The sequence below is a fragment of the Struthio camelus genome, chromosome W (assembly GCF_040807025.1).
Source record: "Struthio camelus isolate bStrCam1 chromosome W, bStrCam1.hap1, whole genome shotgun sequence".
Taxonomy (NCBI): Eukaryota; Metazoa; Chordata; class Aves; order Struthioniformes; family Struthionidae; genus Struthio; species Struthio camelus.
Window position 1 is genome coordinate 48,180,979 of NC_090981.1, and position 16,624 is coordinate 48,197,602.

Genomic DNA, 16,624 nt, shown 5'->3' on the forward strand with positions numbered 1-16,624 from the left:
AAAAATCCCTGCCTCTTTCAGTGAAACGCAAATCACTGACAACCTACTGACTACCTGAGAAAAGCTATAAGGCAGTTTCTGTCACACTCTAGGATGCAAGGTGATGTCTCAGTGGGCAGAGCACTGGAAGATGCCTCTTGTCTCTAGTCTGTCGTAGCTTTTGGAGGCAGGCCTGTGCCATCTCATACTAGGACTAGAGAACCGTTTTCAAAGAATAATAAATTGAGATGACATGACTTAAGCGCTATTCATGCACAATAAACTAACTTGAAGCACTATGATTTCTGAAGCAGCAGAATCTGTACTATGGACTAACCAAGGCAATCCTGGATTCTCCAAATATAGATGATAGGAAAGCACAAGCTGCATAGAGCAGCCAGCCACCTCTCCTCCTGCTCTCTGTCCTTTGACAGACAGGTTCTGTTGGCTAGTATTATTACATGATGTTTCCATTACTAAATCGTACTGCAATTTGGAATCAGATTTCATTGCTGCTAAAATCTGAATCTGAGCAACGCACATATTTTCAGCACGTATAATCCATATGTTTCTTGTATGATTATTTGGCTTCTCTTATAAACTGGACCAGAAAAAAAATACTAGTTATTAGGATGAACAGTGGGCTTGCATGAGTGAGTGCAAAGCAAAACATAAATGTCTCATTTAATAAGTCGTATTTTATAGCATGCTATTGGATAGTCTCTCTGAATCTGCCCTGTATACAGAAATGGGTGGATGTCATATTTAATCCAAATTTAGAAGTTTACACTGCAAAAGGGGGCTGCAATAGATTTCAAACAGAAATAAATTCAATAGATTCAAATAGAAGGCTACTTTCATGTTGGTATTCTTTCACATTTTGTGCATTTTTGTGTATGGACAGCATGGATTTTCCCTTGCTTTTATTATATTTGATATGTTGCAATAAAAAAAAAAAAAAAAAAGAGAGAGAAAGAAATTGCCGAAATGGAACTCTAAAAAGGGAGTTAGTTCTTGTCCCAGTGTGACAACTGCCTTAGCTCCTTGCTACAGAGCACAATGCAGGGTTGCCAGACAGGCCTATACCCCAGGGCTTTTCAAAGTCTGTTGGCAGCTTTTTTCTTTTAAAGAGGCTATGTCCTGAGTTTGTAGCCAGAGAATCCAATGCAGAGTATGCCAGCTGGCTTTAAGGACTGACTGGCATTCCGAGCCAATACTTATCCCAGGGAGATAAGGGAGTTTTTCATTCGAATAGGGTGTGTAAACCAGCATGATCATGCTTCAAAATGATACAGAGTGTCAAGAGTCTTTACACTACTGTCATAATATCATATATAGATTGTACAAAGATGTTAAACTTTCAGTTATGAAAATTTTTGTTTGATGTCTGAAGTTGATTTGAAAGTCTTAATAAGTGCTGTCATCTCCTTCCTAGTTGTGTGGTATGGTTTCTGAAAGAGCTCAGAAAGATTTCCTTCAAATTCTATCCCCACTGTGCTTTTCTGTGACTCCATGAGATTCTGTGGCACAGTGATATCAGTGCTAACGACTGAGTATGCTGATCAGTAACTGTATAACTTTGCCTTTATTACAATTGTTATTTCAATTTGTAACCTGAAAAGGATAATTGTACATTAAAAACCTGTTTTCAACCTACATAAAACTTGCCAGGGAGGACTGGGCATTGTGAGGAAGTGCTTTTCCGTTGCCTTGTTTTTTAGGAGCATGTCAAAAAATAATGATTGTATTTTGACCTTATCGTGTATCCAGTTGGTCTAAATATGTTTTGTACATTTGCCCCCTCTATTTAAACTATGCTTTCATTTTTCTGTTTATGCTTCACATCGACAGTATGAGTCTGCAAGATCACTCCCCTGGTGTTCTTCATATTGTGTGTCTAGAAAGTAGTAACTTGAGTTTACTATGGCTTTTATGAAGATAAATCTTACTCAGGCTCTTCCCTGCAAACTCCACACTGGCAAGTGCAGATTCTCACATTTCTAGTGGTCTCTAAATTCTGAGATTCACATCCCCTTAATGGATATCTTGAGTTTTTTCAGATCATATTCAGAAAAATAACTATTTTTTTAACTGTATCCTAGCAGGTCTGCAGAATGTCTCTCTTGCTACTCCTTTTATTAAATGATTAAATTAAATTATCCTGACTTAATTAAGAAATAAAGCTTATGCAGTCACCCTGTCTATCCTTGTGCCTGCTTCTCTGTCTGTCCATGAATATATCTCCAAGTTCCTCTTTAGTGGGAGTAAAGTTCATTACCTTCCTATAATTGGGATAGGAGGGACAAATTAATGCCATTCTTGAGGAAGGGAAGGCAGGATTTTTATACTTGGTATTTGGTAACAGTCAGCTGCGCATGTACATCTAGCTTCTGACCCTGAATAGCACTTTTATGTCTTCTCCACGGTGAAGACCATCATAGGTGATATGGGGAGAGTTCAAGTATGTCCCATAGGAGAGGTTAAGAAACAAAGAACAGAAATTTGCAGAAGACCAGGCTTCATCAGGCTTCATCACTTTAATTTGGCAAATAACTTGCAGTGCTTTATGTACTCTTTGGTCTGCTATTGGATATTTGGCCTATGTTTTATGAAACACTGATTCATCTCACGGGTACTGTTATGTGCTTTAACAGTCTTTTTTGGTGGTGGTGAATTTGATTGTTTTACATTTTTTGGCCAGGTGACAATTATTCTGCTTTCAATTCTGACTTTCTTTGAAATATGAACAAACAAACAAATATGCCCAGCATTCTAGTTAACTGAGTCCTCCTAATGGCTATCAGAACAATTTATTCTAACCTTAAAGGTTAACAGCTCTGTCTATGTTTAGAAGTTTGTGTTATATTATACAGGATTTACACTCCCTCTTGCTGCTTCTGTATATAGATGTGCGGCACTATGCTGTCCAGAATTCAAACAGAATCATCTGCCAGCTTCCATATCACCTGAGAAGAAAATAGCAGGGCACTCATACATTGTAGTGTTTTAATACACTGCAGTACACTGTGGATCAATAACACTTTGATTAAATCATATGTTCTTGCACTTTTGTACAAAAAAACCCTTCAGTCTGCTTTCTTGAAATCTGTCACAGAACAATGTTTTTATGTTTAAATATTGTTTTGGATAAACACAGAGGATCAGAACTTGAGTCGTTCCCCATTTACAGGATGTGATAGACTAAATTGCTGCTACTGTTGCCTGCCCAAGAAGCTGCAGTGAATCATTTTATACCACAGGTGCTTTAGACATTTCTGTTCCCTTTTTGTACAGCCTCACCTTTTCCAGATTTCCTGACCCAATGTGAATGAAAGATTACCCACCACACTATACCATTGCTTTTCTGTCCAAGCGAATCTGGCACGTGTTAGACTACTTTGTGAAAACTTTGGATATCTGTACTTTCAGCATTACACTTTTACCAAAATAATGACCATTTCTGTCATTTTAATTCTTGACAGAAGGGGCATTTGAAGTGTGAAAATTAAATCTTGAATTGGTTTCACTATTAAATTAATACTTAATAATGGTTCCTCTAGAAAATAACAAGCCACAGTATTTTTCAGCATTCCACAATGAAATGCAAGAGCTCAAATAGGATGAAGTGTGAAAATCAGAGGAGTGGAGCGATCCCATTTTATGAAAAAAACTCCAGGGCAGAAGGCCCAGAAACACACACTTGGTGTGTCTCTGAATTGCCTTATCATTTACTCCTTTAAGGAGTGGAGAAGACTTGGGCGGGGGGGGGGGGGTCTGATCCATGTGTATAAGTATCTGAAGGGAGGGTGTCAAGAGGATGGGGCCAGGCTCTTCTCTGTGGTGCCCAGTGACAGGACAATGGGCAGAAACTGAACCACAGGAAGTTCCATCTGAACATGAGGAGAAACTTCTTCGCTGTGAGGGTGTCTGAGCACTGGAACAGGTTGCCCAGAGAGGTTGTGGAGCCTCCTTCCCTGGAGATATTCAAAACCTGCCTGGATGTGATCCTGGGCAATGTGCTTCAGGTGACCCTACTTGAGCAGGGGGGTTGGACCAAATGATCTTCAAAGATCCCTGCCAACCCCAGCTACTCTGTGATTCTGCAAAATGACTAAAGCAGGAGTCCTTGCTTTACATAGCTGTGCCTCTTTACAGTGTCAAAAAGATAACAGTAGAGAAAATGGTGATCCAAACTGATAAACAAATAGTAAAAATATTTTTTTAAAAAGGAAGAAGTGAACAGATGTTACTGAGAAACAGGTAAGCCGACTGCTTCATCAGCAGTGGAGAAAAATCTCTTCCCGTGCTGATGGGAGGGATGTGAAGGGAATTTTCCTCCCTGGCTGACTGAGGAAATCATTGTTGTCCAGATGCTTCATTAAATTATGGTCTTGAGAGGCTTTCTGAGTAACTAAAGAAAAAATCAAGGTCTAAGGCATTTCCTGATGTTTTCATGACCCAACAGAAATATGAATAGCTATTAAACCCAACTGGTCATTAATTCCCCTGTTATTGCCCTAGGCTGATCATGTCTGTAATAACTAATTGGATTTGGTTTCATTAGACAATTAAAGCCTCTAATTTCCTCCCATGGTGCTAGGTTTCTTCCAGTTTGGTGTGGCGATCGGGCTTACACTCTTTCTGCTCGGTCTGGGACTGTGTTTGCACCTGGAGCAACTCCTTTTCCAACTGCTCCTGCAAATAACTTATTTAAAGTGCAGACCTCTTCCATAGGATCTGTAAAAATCTAATTCTCTGTTTCAACTAATAGGAACAAGAGAGATGAGAGAGATGGCAATAAAAGCAGCTACAGAGATATTAAGTGTCGTGATCATTTTTAATATTGGGGAGCTTTGTTTCATCCTTATGCATTTTTGGTTGTATTTACTGGGTTTTTTTATAGGTTACTATAATACCTGCAAATACTATCTTGTGGGCAGTATGTAAATTATAAGAATGATTTTGTAGCAAGTTAAATCAACTGATTTGTCAATCATATTTCTGCATTTCACAGGAAGCTTTCTTGTGATTAGATTTTTATCAATTTGGAAATCTTAAAATATGTTAAATACTCATACTTTATGCTTAAAACTTTAAAGAATATGAAAATAGCTCAAAAGCAATGGTAATTTCTGGTGAATTATTTCAGATGTGAAAGCTCATCATGGTGAACCCACTGCAGAAAAATATAAGCGAATAGAGTCACAGTAGATTTTGGTGTAGGAAATTTTCATTTTTGGTTGTTGTCTTATGCTAGATGCGATAACTGAAAACTCTTAAAAGTTGTGCTTGCTCCCGTGGCCTCCTGCGGGTCTCTAAGAGAGGCTTCACTCCATATGCTCAGCGTTATCCATGTGATTCATGAGCTCAACGGCAGCTCATTTTCAAGATTATATTTTTTGAAAACTGTTGGAAGTGACAGCTTGCCATACGCTGCATATCTGTTACGGGCATTCACCCCAGCACTTCATTGGCAGTCGCAGTTTCATGAGTGTTTCAGAGGAGAATGACTATCTGCGCGTAGTTCAGTCTCCCATCTTTTTCTTCCTGTGCTTGTTCGGTGTTCCTTTAGCACAAGCTGTGACTACACATGGTACTTTGTGTGTAACTTGAATATTTTATTCATGAGGTGAGTGGGAATTACTTCACAACATAAGCCAATTTATTCTCGCAAGTTTTTCAGTGCAGAAGAGTTGAAAGCCCTCTTCTCCTTCCTCCCCTCTCCACTGAGGCACGTCATCCCAGCGGCTCGCTCCTACGTCACCCAGTGTGGTGTGGGTGAGGTTGCCACAGCAACAGCACACACTAGGTAACACCCCCTATAACTACAGATGTGTGCGTCAGTTTAAAAGTTTTACTAGGTTTTTATTAGTGTGTGATGCAGTCCCCAGTCATATGCAGTTACTAGCCTGTCCTGCGCTCGCAAATGATCTATTAGTAACCCTTACAGCAGTCATTCTCCCTATTAGCTGCCCTGGGCCCTGCCAGTGAAAATAACTCTGGATACTTCCAACTGTTAAGGCAAACCTGGTTATTTCTTATGCTAAAGCCATTCCAGCTAATTCCAAACAAGCGAAAAAGAAAAGAGGAGGGGGAGCCTTTGGGATGAAATCTCCAGAGGTCTGTCCTGTTTGTTCCTCTGTCCAGCGGGCACCGTAGGAACTGACTGGTGCAGCAGCCATCCCATAGACATGTCAGGCCACTGGACAATACGTACGTCGATCTTTCCTTTTCAAAAGAACCTTTAAAGCAGCTGTAGTGCGTAACTGCTGAAGAAGAAACTGGAGTTGACTACGGTGAACTGTAAAACCTAATTTTATTTCTAATTAAAGCAGCAGCCGTGATAAAAGTTTTCCGTAATATCTAACTTTCAGCTTTGCTCATTTTTTCAGACATGGAGATGACTTGATTGTGACACCATTTGCTCAGGTAGGCACAATTTTGCCATGTTTCTCACATGATCTTGCAATTTAAAGGCCAGAAAGACCAAATCAACTGTTTTCCACTGTTAATATTATACATGCTTGCTTTCAACAGGAAAAAACCCTCTATACAAAAAGTAATAATCTTCCTATTCTATTACCTATACCTCTCCTTTTCTTAATGCTCTTGATTACCTGAAAAGTTGCAAAAGTAGCAATGTGATAAATATCTTGAAACTGGTCTCCTTTCAAATACCATAGCAGACACAGTGGTACTATGCACTGATGAAAACAAATCTGCGTTCTCTGTTACTCTATAGCTGTTTATAATCATGGTTTCTTCTTCTGGACATCTTTTACCTGTTCAATTCAAGGTAATTTTTAGACGACAGATAAGTTTTACACAGAATGCTTATGTTTCTTCACAAAGCTGGATCTATTAGTTTGATTTTTCCATTCAGCTTCTGGGTTCTATAAAATACCAACTCAAAATTCTGTGTAATTTGGATAGAAACTACCCAATTTTTAGCAAAAGAGCTGTCTTGTCATATACGGAAAGTTAACCCTCATAGTCCTTGAACTCATGATAATAGGTTTTTCCCCTGTAGCAGATAGGAATGAAAGTTAATTCAGCCTAACTAGAGAAAAAGAAAAATTCAGGAAGCTGTATGTGTTTTAAGGCATTGAAAAGAAAGAGAAAGGTTGAGTCACACAACAGTCTGAAATAAGAACACCGTGTCCAACTGAAGTTTGAGTACGCAGGTTGCTTTAGTCTAATGCTCTAAATATGCAAAATGAATATTTATTTAATAGTTTATTATATACTTAATTCTCCATTATACTTATCTCCATCTGAGTTTTTATCACAAATTATGCCACATAAATAAGTCAGGTTACAGTATTCCTCAGAAAACAAATACTGCACCACATTCACTGATTTTTTTCTGAGACAAAACACGCTATTTGCTTTAAAGGTGGTTTGGTATTCCTGTGGACATAGATGGATGTGCTTCTGCAATTAGAGCAGGAGCAGTTGGACATTAATGTTACTTGAACCAAGGTGTCATAATTGATTATTTGAACACTTTAACGCTGTTTCAGTGTGAAACACTGTTAGCAGTGGTTTATATCTCCCGTTTTCCTTTGCACTGACCAGGACTAAGAGTACTCACAAGATGAGTTATCACATGGCACGTTCCCCCCACAGAAGGAGAATTGAAACGCAGTCGAGAGGTTAGGGGAAGTGCCTCACTGGTGGAAGTGACATCTGATTATGCTCTTAAGAAAAATTAGCCCTTATCGAAAAATGATTTGTATGAGCAAAATCCCATCTCCTTGTGGAGCTTGCTCATAGACTACAACTCCAGATAAGCACCGGGCCCATCCCTCAGATTTTCTTTAGCAGTACTAGGGCCTCACTGAGGACTTCAGAAGTTGGACCCCACATGCTAGTATAATGCATATACCTCAAATAAACCACCGTTTTGGTTTCTTCTTAATAAGAGCAGTACTTCCTGATGTAGATTCTTTTTGTTTTGTTTTGTTTTGCAAAGAGCAAAGGCACTGTTTTAACCAATTTGGGACTTCCTAGTGACACATGCATGTGGAACACGTTCTATTTATTTCAAAACGTCCTTATTTTCTTCAGTCATGCAGGAGGCTTGTTTCATATGATTGTGAGCCACCTGGTGGTAATAGTTCAATTTTTAGCATTTCAATCACTATTCAGCGTATCACCATATCACCATGGTAGCCCAGTTGCATACTATCTTACCAGAGGCAATGAGGAATGCTATGCCTGTCACATAGCATCTGGCCCCAGACAAGACAATTTACTATTTTTATCAGAAATAGGATTCAGTAAACTAAATAAAAATCTATCACAATGATATTATTAGTTGCACTTCCTTATAAAATAACATAAACCAGCTGCTCTAATTCTTAGAATTTCACTTTTCAAAATAACATAGTTTGAATGATTTGAAATTTAAGAACCAACCTTATAGTCTTTTAACACCACAGAGGGTTGAATAATTTAATCTGCTTAGGACTATTCACATATAACTTGATTTTGAACTTAATATTATTTACTTAGAGATTAAAACCTAATTTGCAGGTTGCCTTTTTTGCTCAGAACTCTAACTCTGGAAACATTAAGCACAAGTGGAACCTCTGTGGTCAGAGAAATTGTCACTTAAAGCAAATTATAATGAAAAAGTGGAAATGGGAATATTATTATATAAACTGCTGCTTAATATTATAGATGCAGAAATAATCAATCTTATATTCAATAAATCAAGTTGTTTAGCATCAGAATTCACTGCAACCAAAGGCCAAAGGTTTGTTGTCACTCTTATGTTCATTGCTATGTCTGTGGAGACCCCTTGCACTTGCAGAAAGTGCCAAGGTATGCTCGTAGTGTGCTATAGCAGCTGGAACACTGGGCAGATACTGGACATTTTACCCCTTGTCCAAGAAAATCGCTATGTAACCTGCCAGAAGAACAAAATAGAGGGACATACAAGTTATACAGTCAAGTCTCCACTTCCTAGAATAACAGGGATTCATAATGACTCGGACAGTGGAAAAATCGGGACAATGTGCATAGTGATCTGAACTAAACAGAGACTCCCTGCTGTCTCTTCAGGGGCCCAGGCTTGGGTCTAGACTTACGAAGCTTCAGTTCGTAACTGGCCCTGAGCTGTCTTGCAGCTCTGCACGCTCCTTTTTTCAACAGTCCAAGTTCTAAGTGTCATATTATTTCAGATGTAACACAAACCTCAACTAGGTTCACGTGCAGCAGGTACAGAGACATTTATTTAGGTCCAGCAGAGGCAGAGCTAATAAGCATAGCTGTATCTGAGGCGACTCACTGAGGAGTCAGCTCCCAGTTCTAGGTGCACCTGAATATATAGCCAGTTTGAGTCCAACAGGGCTTATTGAGTAGGAACTTACAGCCAGGAAAATGGACTACTTTTTTTCATGACTCAAGACAACTCCGGGAGCCACGTAGATGTGTTTATATGTGGTGCAGCGCTGCCTCTAATAACCACAGCACATACAAGCAGTCTCAGCATCCTGGCATAGGTAGATCAGAACCCAGACAGACAGACCAAAGAGAACTGAAAACTAACTGCAGTCAATAAAATGTACGTCCTTCTTTAACATGCCTAACTTTTTTACTTTTATCCTTTCTCTCCTTCCACTTTTAGCTCATCCTTTCCTTTTAAAATATTTTCTCATGTACTTCCTCAGCATTTTCTTAGTATTTTCTGTCTTCATCTTTTACGAACACAGCATCTCCAGTCCTGTTTTGTTCACTTCACGCCACGTTCCCATCTAGGTATATCCATCATCTAGACATAACATTTGTTAATGTCACAATATCCTGGGAATGCAAATTTTATAGAATAAAATTACTTTCATTCAGTGCCGAATGTAAAATACGTATGTTTGCCTCCTTGTCCTGATCTTTGTAAAGAAAAACATAATGAAATGGATACTCCCTAACAAAGCAACAAATGTATTAATTTAACCCATCTGGGAATTGCCTACAGTAACTTGGACTCTGCTAATCATGATTCTCTCCTGAATATTTGCTGTCTGTTACAAGCTTTTTAGAAGTCCTTTATGTGTTGCCAGCTTCCAACCCACTTGCTTCTTCACTTATAAATGTAAGGGGCTGTGGAGACAGGGTTGTATCCTCCTTGACTCAGACCTCAAGAGCCCACATTCCCATTCCCAACTTTGTTAGTCTCATTCGAATGCGTGGGTTGTCCAGGGAACCAAACCAGTCTGGGCTGAGAAACAACCACGACCGACTACCACAGGGACACATCAGCGATTAGTTTTGCTGCCTCCTCTCATTCCCTGTCAAGTTCTAAATAATTAATGGTTCCCTCTCTGACATTGCTAAACTGCTGCTCCCTAGTCAGACAGATGTATCGTATTATACTTACGTGGTACAAAATTTGATGTATTTATCCAATTTCCATCAGTGGAGACTGCATATGCTACTTACAACAAGAAGACACTCCTCTATTGCCTCCTTTAGCTGCTGTCTTGCCTAGAAGGAAGCCCAGACAGGAAGTACTTAGTTTGTATCACCTTTTTCCATGGGCAGATCTTGCAGGAGTCCTCAGACATTTCCCACCTGCTCAGGTGATACCTTCCTCTAACTCTGGCCTTCTGTCCAAAGTGCCCATAAGAATGGGACCCCTTAAGGAAGCCACTTTTATTTTTCCTGCCAGGCTGGACAATCTCATTCCCTTTGTCCTTTGAGGTTTGTGGGGGCTGGGCTGCAAATGGAAAATTCTCTAATCATTTCTAATGCATGAAGCAATAGGCTTGAATGGGCTATTATCTTCCAAACATGAATGCTTTTATGGTCACTTTAGAGAACTAAGTAGTATTCTGTGAAAAACTTTCCTCCTCTTCAAGTAAGGCTCTTTAAACAAATGATGAGTTGTTTATGAGGAAAAAAAAAAGAAAGAAATGATTGCTCTTGCATTACAGACATGTTATTGTTAAATAATGGTCAAAGGCCTCAGACATTAAACCAATCCTGGAAACCTTTTACAGTTGTCTTGCAATGTCCTTTCCTTTTCCTGTCAGCACAGTGGAGTGCAGATAAATCAGTCTTACCTATGTAGAAATTTAGGATGCAACCATTTTGTCTGTTCCAGGTGCTGGCCAGCCTGCGTACTGTACGGAATAACTTTGCTGCATTAACCAATTTACAAGATCGGGCACCCAGCAAGTGAGTGTCAGTTTTTTGAGACTAAACTTTTTGCAGTGGTACTTTTTAAATTTTGAAATGAAGAATGACAAGATTAGATGTTGCAGACTTCAGTCTGTCACTAAAATTGTATAAATCATGTGATGACTAATGATTTTATTAATCCCTTGAAACCGTTATACCTGATAGCTGAGACAAGGGCCCCATCGCTTACTAATTGCTCCTCTATTTCTGTCTGTGCATAAACTTGGAGTGGTTTTTGTGGATTTTCAAAGATTTTCAATAAATTTGTTATATGTTAAAGATGCCGTTCTCCACCCATCCTTACCTCACTGTATCAGTCCAGCAAATTCTAGCTTTCTTAAATGAGCAAAACAATACACTGAGCTGTTTGCCCTAAAGATTATTGCAAAATATATATTCAAAAAACAAAATGAAACAAATTATAATTTACAATGGCCATGTTAGAGTAATGATAAATATGTATACGGATCAAACTTCAAGCTAGGTACAAGTGCTGGGTAAGGTGCAGGTTTTTAATGAACTTGTAAATTCTTAAAATATTCCCCTGCTGGAGTTCCCAATCTGGAGAGAGATTTGAGGGTGAGTTGTGAATTTCCTTCTGCACTAGAAAGAAATATCTATTCTATAAAGAAATATTTCAACTAGAACAAATATTTGAACTTTTTTCTTGTCAATGACAGTATGTTCCAGCTCCAAATAACTTCCCAAGGAAAAGTATTTTCTATTAGATTGTTCAAAGATTCAGTAATCTATAAGATTATCAGGCTTATACCTTTTTTCTTTTCCTTATCAGACGGTCACCAATGTGTAACCAACCATCTATTAACAAAGCAACTATAACAGGTAAGAGAAGTTAACGTGATTGCAAATTCATCTGTGAAAGCACCATGGTTTTCTAAATTTAACATTTATGAAAACTTAAGTTTCAATGAAAATTGAATTTTAAAATAGTAACCTAATATTCTTTTATATACTTACATCTATTTTATTAAAGAGAGTTTGAGTCATGTAGTTGTAAATATTTTTGGTTACATATCACCGCCAGTTCGTTCTCAAATTTTTGGTAGTTCTTTTTTTGACATGATGGTCCTTGTTCTCCATTTTTCTTCCTAGATCAGCGTGTGAGTGTGTCATGATTACCTGCATTAGTAACTTTTTGCAATTAAATGTAGTAGAAAGAACTGATATGAAGAACAGATTGATTTTTATTTGGGAGGTGGAGTTCTGTAGTTATACTGAGGCAAAGTCTTGGCATTACAAAACTTTAGGCAATGAGGGGAAATTTTCAAAGCTAACTGTAGTGATTCTATTTCTATAACATTTAGGTGCTTAAAAGAAAAACAATTTATTTCTAAAAGACACTTATTTCTAAAGAAATATGAACTTGAAATCGGGATCCTAAATTACATGATCACTTTTTAAAATTTTACTCTGTAACACTTTTGGTTAGTATTGGTATTGCTGGAATTAGTATTTGGCAACTTGGGTATCTTTATGGGAACACACCTTATTTCACATCATCTTTGTTAATACACGTTAATCAATGTGTTCTTACACAGTGTAATTTTCCAGGTAGTTACATCCTCAATGGCATGCTGGTAGACTAAGAGAGCATTTGCTTTGCCTCTAAATAAACATGGAGAGACACTTAGTAAACAGATAATTTATCATTTAAACAGAAAACTAAATAAACATGGAGAGACACTTAGTAAACAGATAATTTATCATTTAAACAGAAAACTTATCATTTCCAGAATTTTCAACATGATTTTTTTTTCCAGCTGGAACTTGGCTTGATTTTTACTGATTATCTTCAAACTCTTGTCTTTTTAGTTGTATAATAGGATTGTAACTCAAGGAACAAACAGTAATTTAGCTTTTTTTGAAGAGAAGTGTGGCTTTGTCATGTTCAACAGTTCTTTTCTTAGGCTTCGAACGTGATAAAATGCTTAGTTTTTTTCATCTATCCACACACCATATACACATTTACCTCTAAAAGATCCAGCCTTGGGAGTTCTGTACTTTTTTATTCTCCAAGGAACTCAATTTGTAATCTGAGCATTTGTGCTTAGGGCTCATCGGGAACAGAAGGTTAAACCTTATAAATCCACTCTATGCACAGGAAAGCATCCTCAGTTAAGAATGTTTTGCAATCATCCTTAAAGTCATAGTAATTAAATAAATTGGGAGGGCGGATGACAGAGAATAAACGCATAGATCGCTCATGACCTGCTTCTTGTAAAATCCTTTGTTAATGTATTCCTTGAAGAGGTAATTCTGGATGTTGGTTTCAAACTACCATCCATGAGCCATTTCAATTATTGATAGATGTTTCACATATTTTTAATTGTGAGCTTTACTTGTCTCATTCAGCACAGTCATCCCGAAGTCTATTATCTTAAATGGAGGGCAGACAGAGTTTTCTGAAAAATATGTCTCTTTCCTGTGGTTCCAAGGAACTAGCTTTAGAAAGTCTATTTTACAGTAAAATCCCTGATAATCAAAGAAAATGTGATATCCAGAACAGAAGATATGCATGCACATGAACATACAGCAAGCCCACCTCATATGCTCTCCTACTGCGGTTTGCCTGAAGTCTGCTGCTTTTCTCCAAGAGGAGAAACTGCTCAGACAGCAGGACCCAAGACACGCTCTGCTGGAAGTTAATGTTGCTCTTTTTAAATTCCCCACTGATCTGAAGGTTTCCATTCAGTTAATCTCCAGAGTACACTGTACATGTCAGAGACAATAAATCATCTGAAGTTTAGAAGGAAGGTAGTGTGGTCAGTGGTGCAACTATTCTAGAAAATGTTTCTGTGCCAAGAAATTTAAAGGAAACAAGAGTAAGGGTAATTTAATCTAATTTAATCTGATTTATCAGAGAAGCTACTGGAACTGCTGTGCCCAAACTATGCATTGAATTGGGTGAGTTGGGGCCTGTGCGAGTTGGATATAAGAGGCTAAAAGACGTTAATGATACAGAAGAAATATTAAAAGCATGAAACTATAAAGCATGAAAATAGCTGCAATTCACTTTAGCTGTTGAATGAAGATTGAAGCTGGATACTATTTTGCCGAAATGGGTTCGTCCATTCTTAGTCATAGCCTGTTTTTGATATTTCCATAGCAACAAATTTCATGATGTAAGCACAGAAGTATGCCTAGGTGCTTTCTTGGGGCATATAAAATCCTAGTAAAGCATGTTGCAATAAGGCACTATGCTAAGAAGAAAAATATATTACAAACACTTCTCCTGCTCTTCTTAGAATGATTAAAGCCCTTTCAGATGCCATCATGCTTTTTGAATTCTTCTCAGGAATACGTGAGATGCAGCTTGTGCAGAGTCCTTCCTGCTGAAAAATCCTCCTGTCCATGCTGCTCACACAGTTTAAGTCATTGACTATCTAGAGTAATACACCAGACAGGTGGAGCCCCTCACACCATCCAGATGGCACAGCTAGCAATTTCAGCAAGAACTGATTACCAGTGTAATAAAACAGGTGACTGGAAGGTACAGCATCACTAAACAATGTCAATATTAAAAGAGAAATCGACACTTAAGAAGGGAGGGTTTAAGTTACTAGCCTTCCTGGAAGAAGTGCTTTAGGAAGAATGTAATTGACGAAAGGGAAGATTACGGAAAGCAAAAGGAAAGTGTAGCAAGAAGGAACTATGGCAGAAGATATGGGAAAAAGAAAAAGATGAAAAGGGATTTGGTAAAGAAAAGTTAAAATCGCAAGGGTAAAATGTTCCCATTTAGATGGAAAAGTATTTTTTGACTATTTTAAGAATTCACCCTGAGGAATACATGTGGGAGAAAATGCAAGAAGTAGGAAACAGTGCAATTGAGAGGTACGGCAGTACAGGAATAAAATGTTCAATCGAGTAGAAGCGTAGCAACCGTGCCATAAAATACTGCTACCAGCCTGAACTTGGAGATGATGATGGTGGCCTTAAAATTTGCAGTGATTTTTCTTTTTAAATGTGTAAAAGTTAATGGCTGAATCCCTTTCAGAATCCCTTTCAGAAACTGCATTGAAAAAAAGTCAATAAATATCAGTGGCATACTTGATCTTCAGTATAGGGCCAGGTATGCTACAGCACGCCGAGCGTTCCTTTCCCAGACAAAGTAGGGGGCGGGAGGTGGGAGCTTTTCATATAACAATAGACCTCTTGGTTGGCACTTTTCTTACCTGCTTTAGACATCTAGAAAGTAGACATCTCTATCTTGTCAAGGCTCTCTAGAGTCCCTTTATTGTCAGTAGGAACAAGCAGACAGGCAAATTGACTTATTTTAGACATCCTCTTTAAAGGGAGATGCATTGCTCCCTAAAAGGCTAGCCTGGGATAGCTCCGTGTTTGTTGTACAGTTCTTCCACGCCTGGTGTTCTGTTCTGCAGCCAGAAGAGGGGTTCCTCTCACAGTGAGTCACATTTTCAAGGCAGCGATGTGATGGTGCCTCATGTCAGGTTGCTAATTCTCTTAATATCACCAGTGAACTATAAATAACCTTTCATTTTCCAAAAATACTTGTAGCTGTGAAACCAAGACTGAGCTTTTGAGTTGTGATTTTTCACTGATGAAAAAATGAGGAAACATATCTTTTGATTAGTATAGGTCTAATATATGCATTTCTAAATGAAAATCATATGAATTAGATTTGAAGGAACCATGTAAGTTCTTAGTGTGTATCAGATTTAAAACAGATAGGAGATCTCACAACTTCTCTGTCTGCTAATTATAATTTGTGAACTCAGTATGGCAGCTGCTTTTATATGAAAAATATACATGCGAAAGGAGGTAAGTCTCTCCAAAAGAAGAGCCTCTGCATGCTATCACAACCAGAGATTAGCTGGAAAGTAAAGTCTTTGTTAACCTGAAATCATACAGGATCTGATTCATGTACACAGACAGACAGACGGACAGACAAACAGACAGACAGACAGACAGACAGACACACACACACACACACACACACACATATTAGAGAGACATCTTGTTAATAGAAATATCTTTGAAGTGGACTTAAATTAGCTTATATAACTGGCCCTTTAGGTTACAAACATAGTGTCAAAGGGCCTTTAAGTAAAGGTGTGTATGTATAACAAATAAACCAGTTAATTTAATAATAAAATAAAACTTAATCGCAAAAGTTCACTTTTTAGAAGTTGTTTACACTTTAAAATTTTTCACTAAAAAGTGACCCAAACCTATTTCATCACATAGATAGAACAGAATATGTGGAATTATTCAATAACACGCCATCAAATACTTCTACATTTCATTTATTAAAAGGTAGGAAGCATATGGCTTAGCGTCAGGAAAAGAAATAAACTAGTTGCAAACATTATGAGGATATACATTTAAACTGAATTAATGTGTTAATGTATATTTTTATTACTTCTCTTTGGACTAGAGTTATGCACTTTGTATGGTTCTGCATGTTAAATCCAGCAGAAAT

General features: G+C 38.0%; 1 protein-coding gene across 7 annotated transcripts in view; it reads left to right on the top strand.

Annotated features, from left to right (window-relative positions):
- Positions 1-16,624, top strand: part of LOC138064098 (3',5'-cyclic-AMP phosphodiesterase 4D) — a 402,077-nt gene that overhangs the window by 284,701 nt on the left and 100,752 nt on the right. For all 7 annotated transcript variants that reach the window (XM_068925073.1, XM_068925074.1, XM_068925077.1 and 4 more), the window contains exons 3-5: positions 6,372-6,408; positions 11,087-11,160; positions 11,957-12,006. In XM_068925073.1, coding sequence (XP_068781174.1) covers positions 6,372-6,408; positions 11,087-11,160; positions 11,957-12,006 — 161 coding nt within the window. The remainder of the gene's footprint in view (positions 1-6,371; positions 6,409-11,086; positions 11,161-11,956; positions 12,007-16,624) is intronic.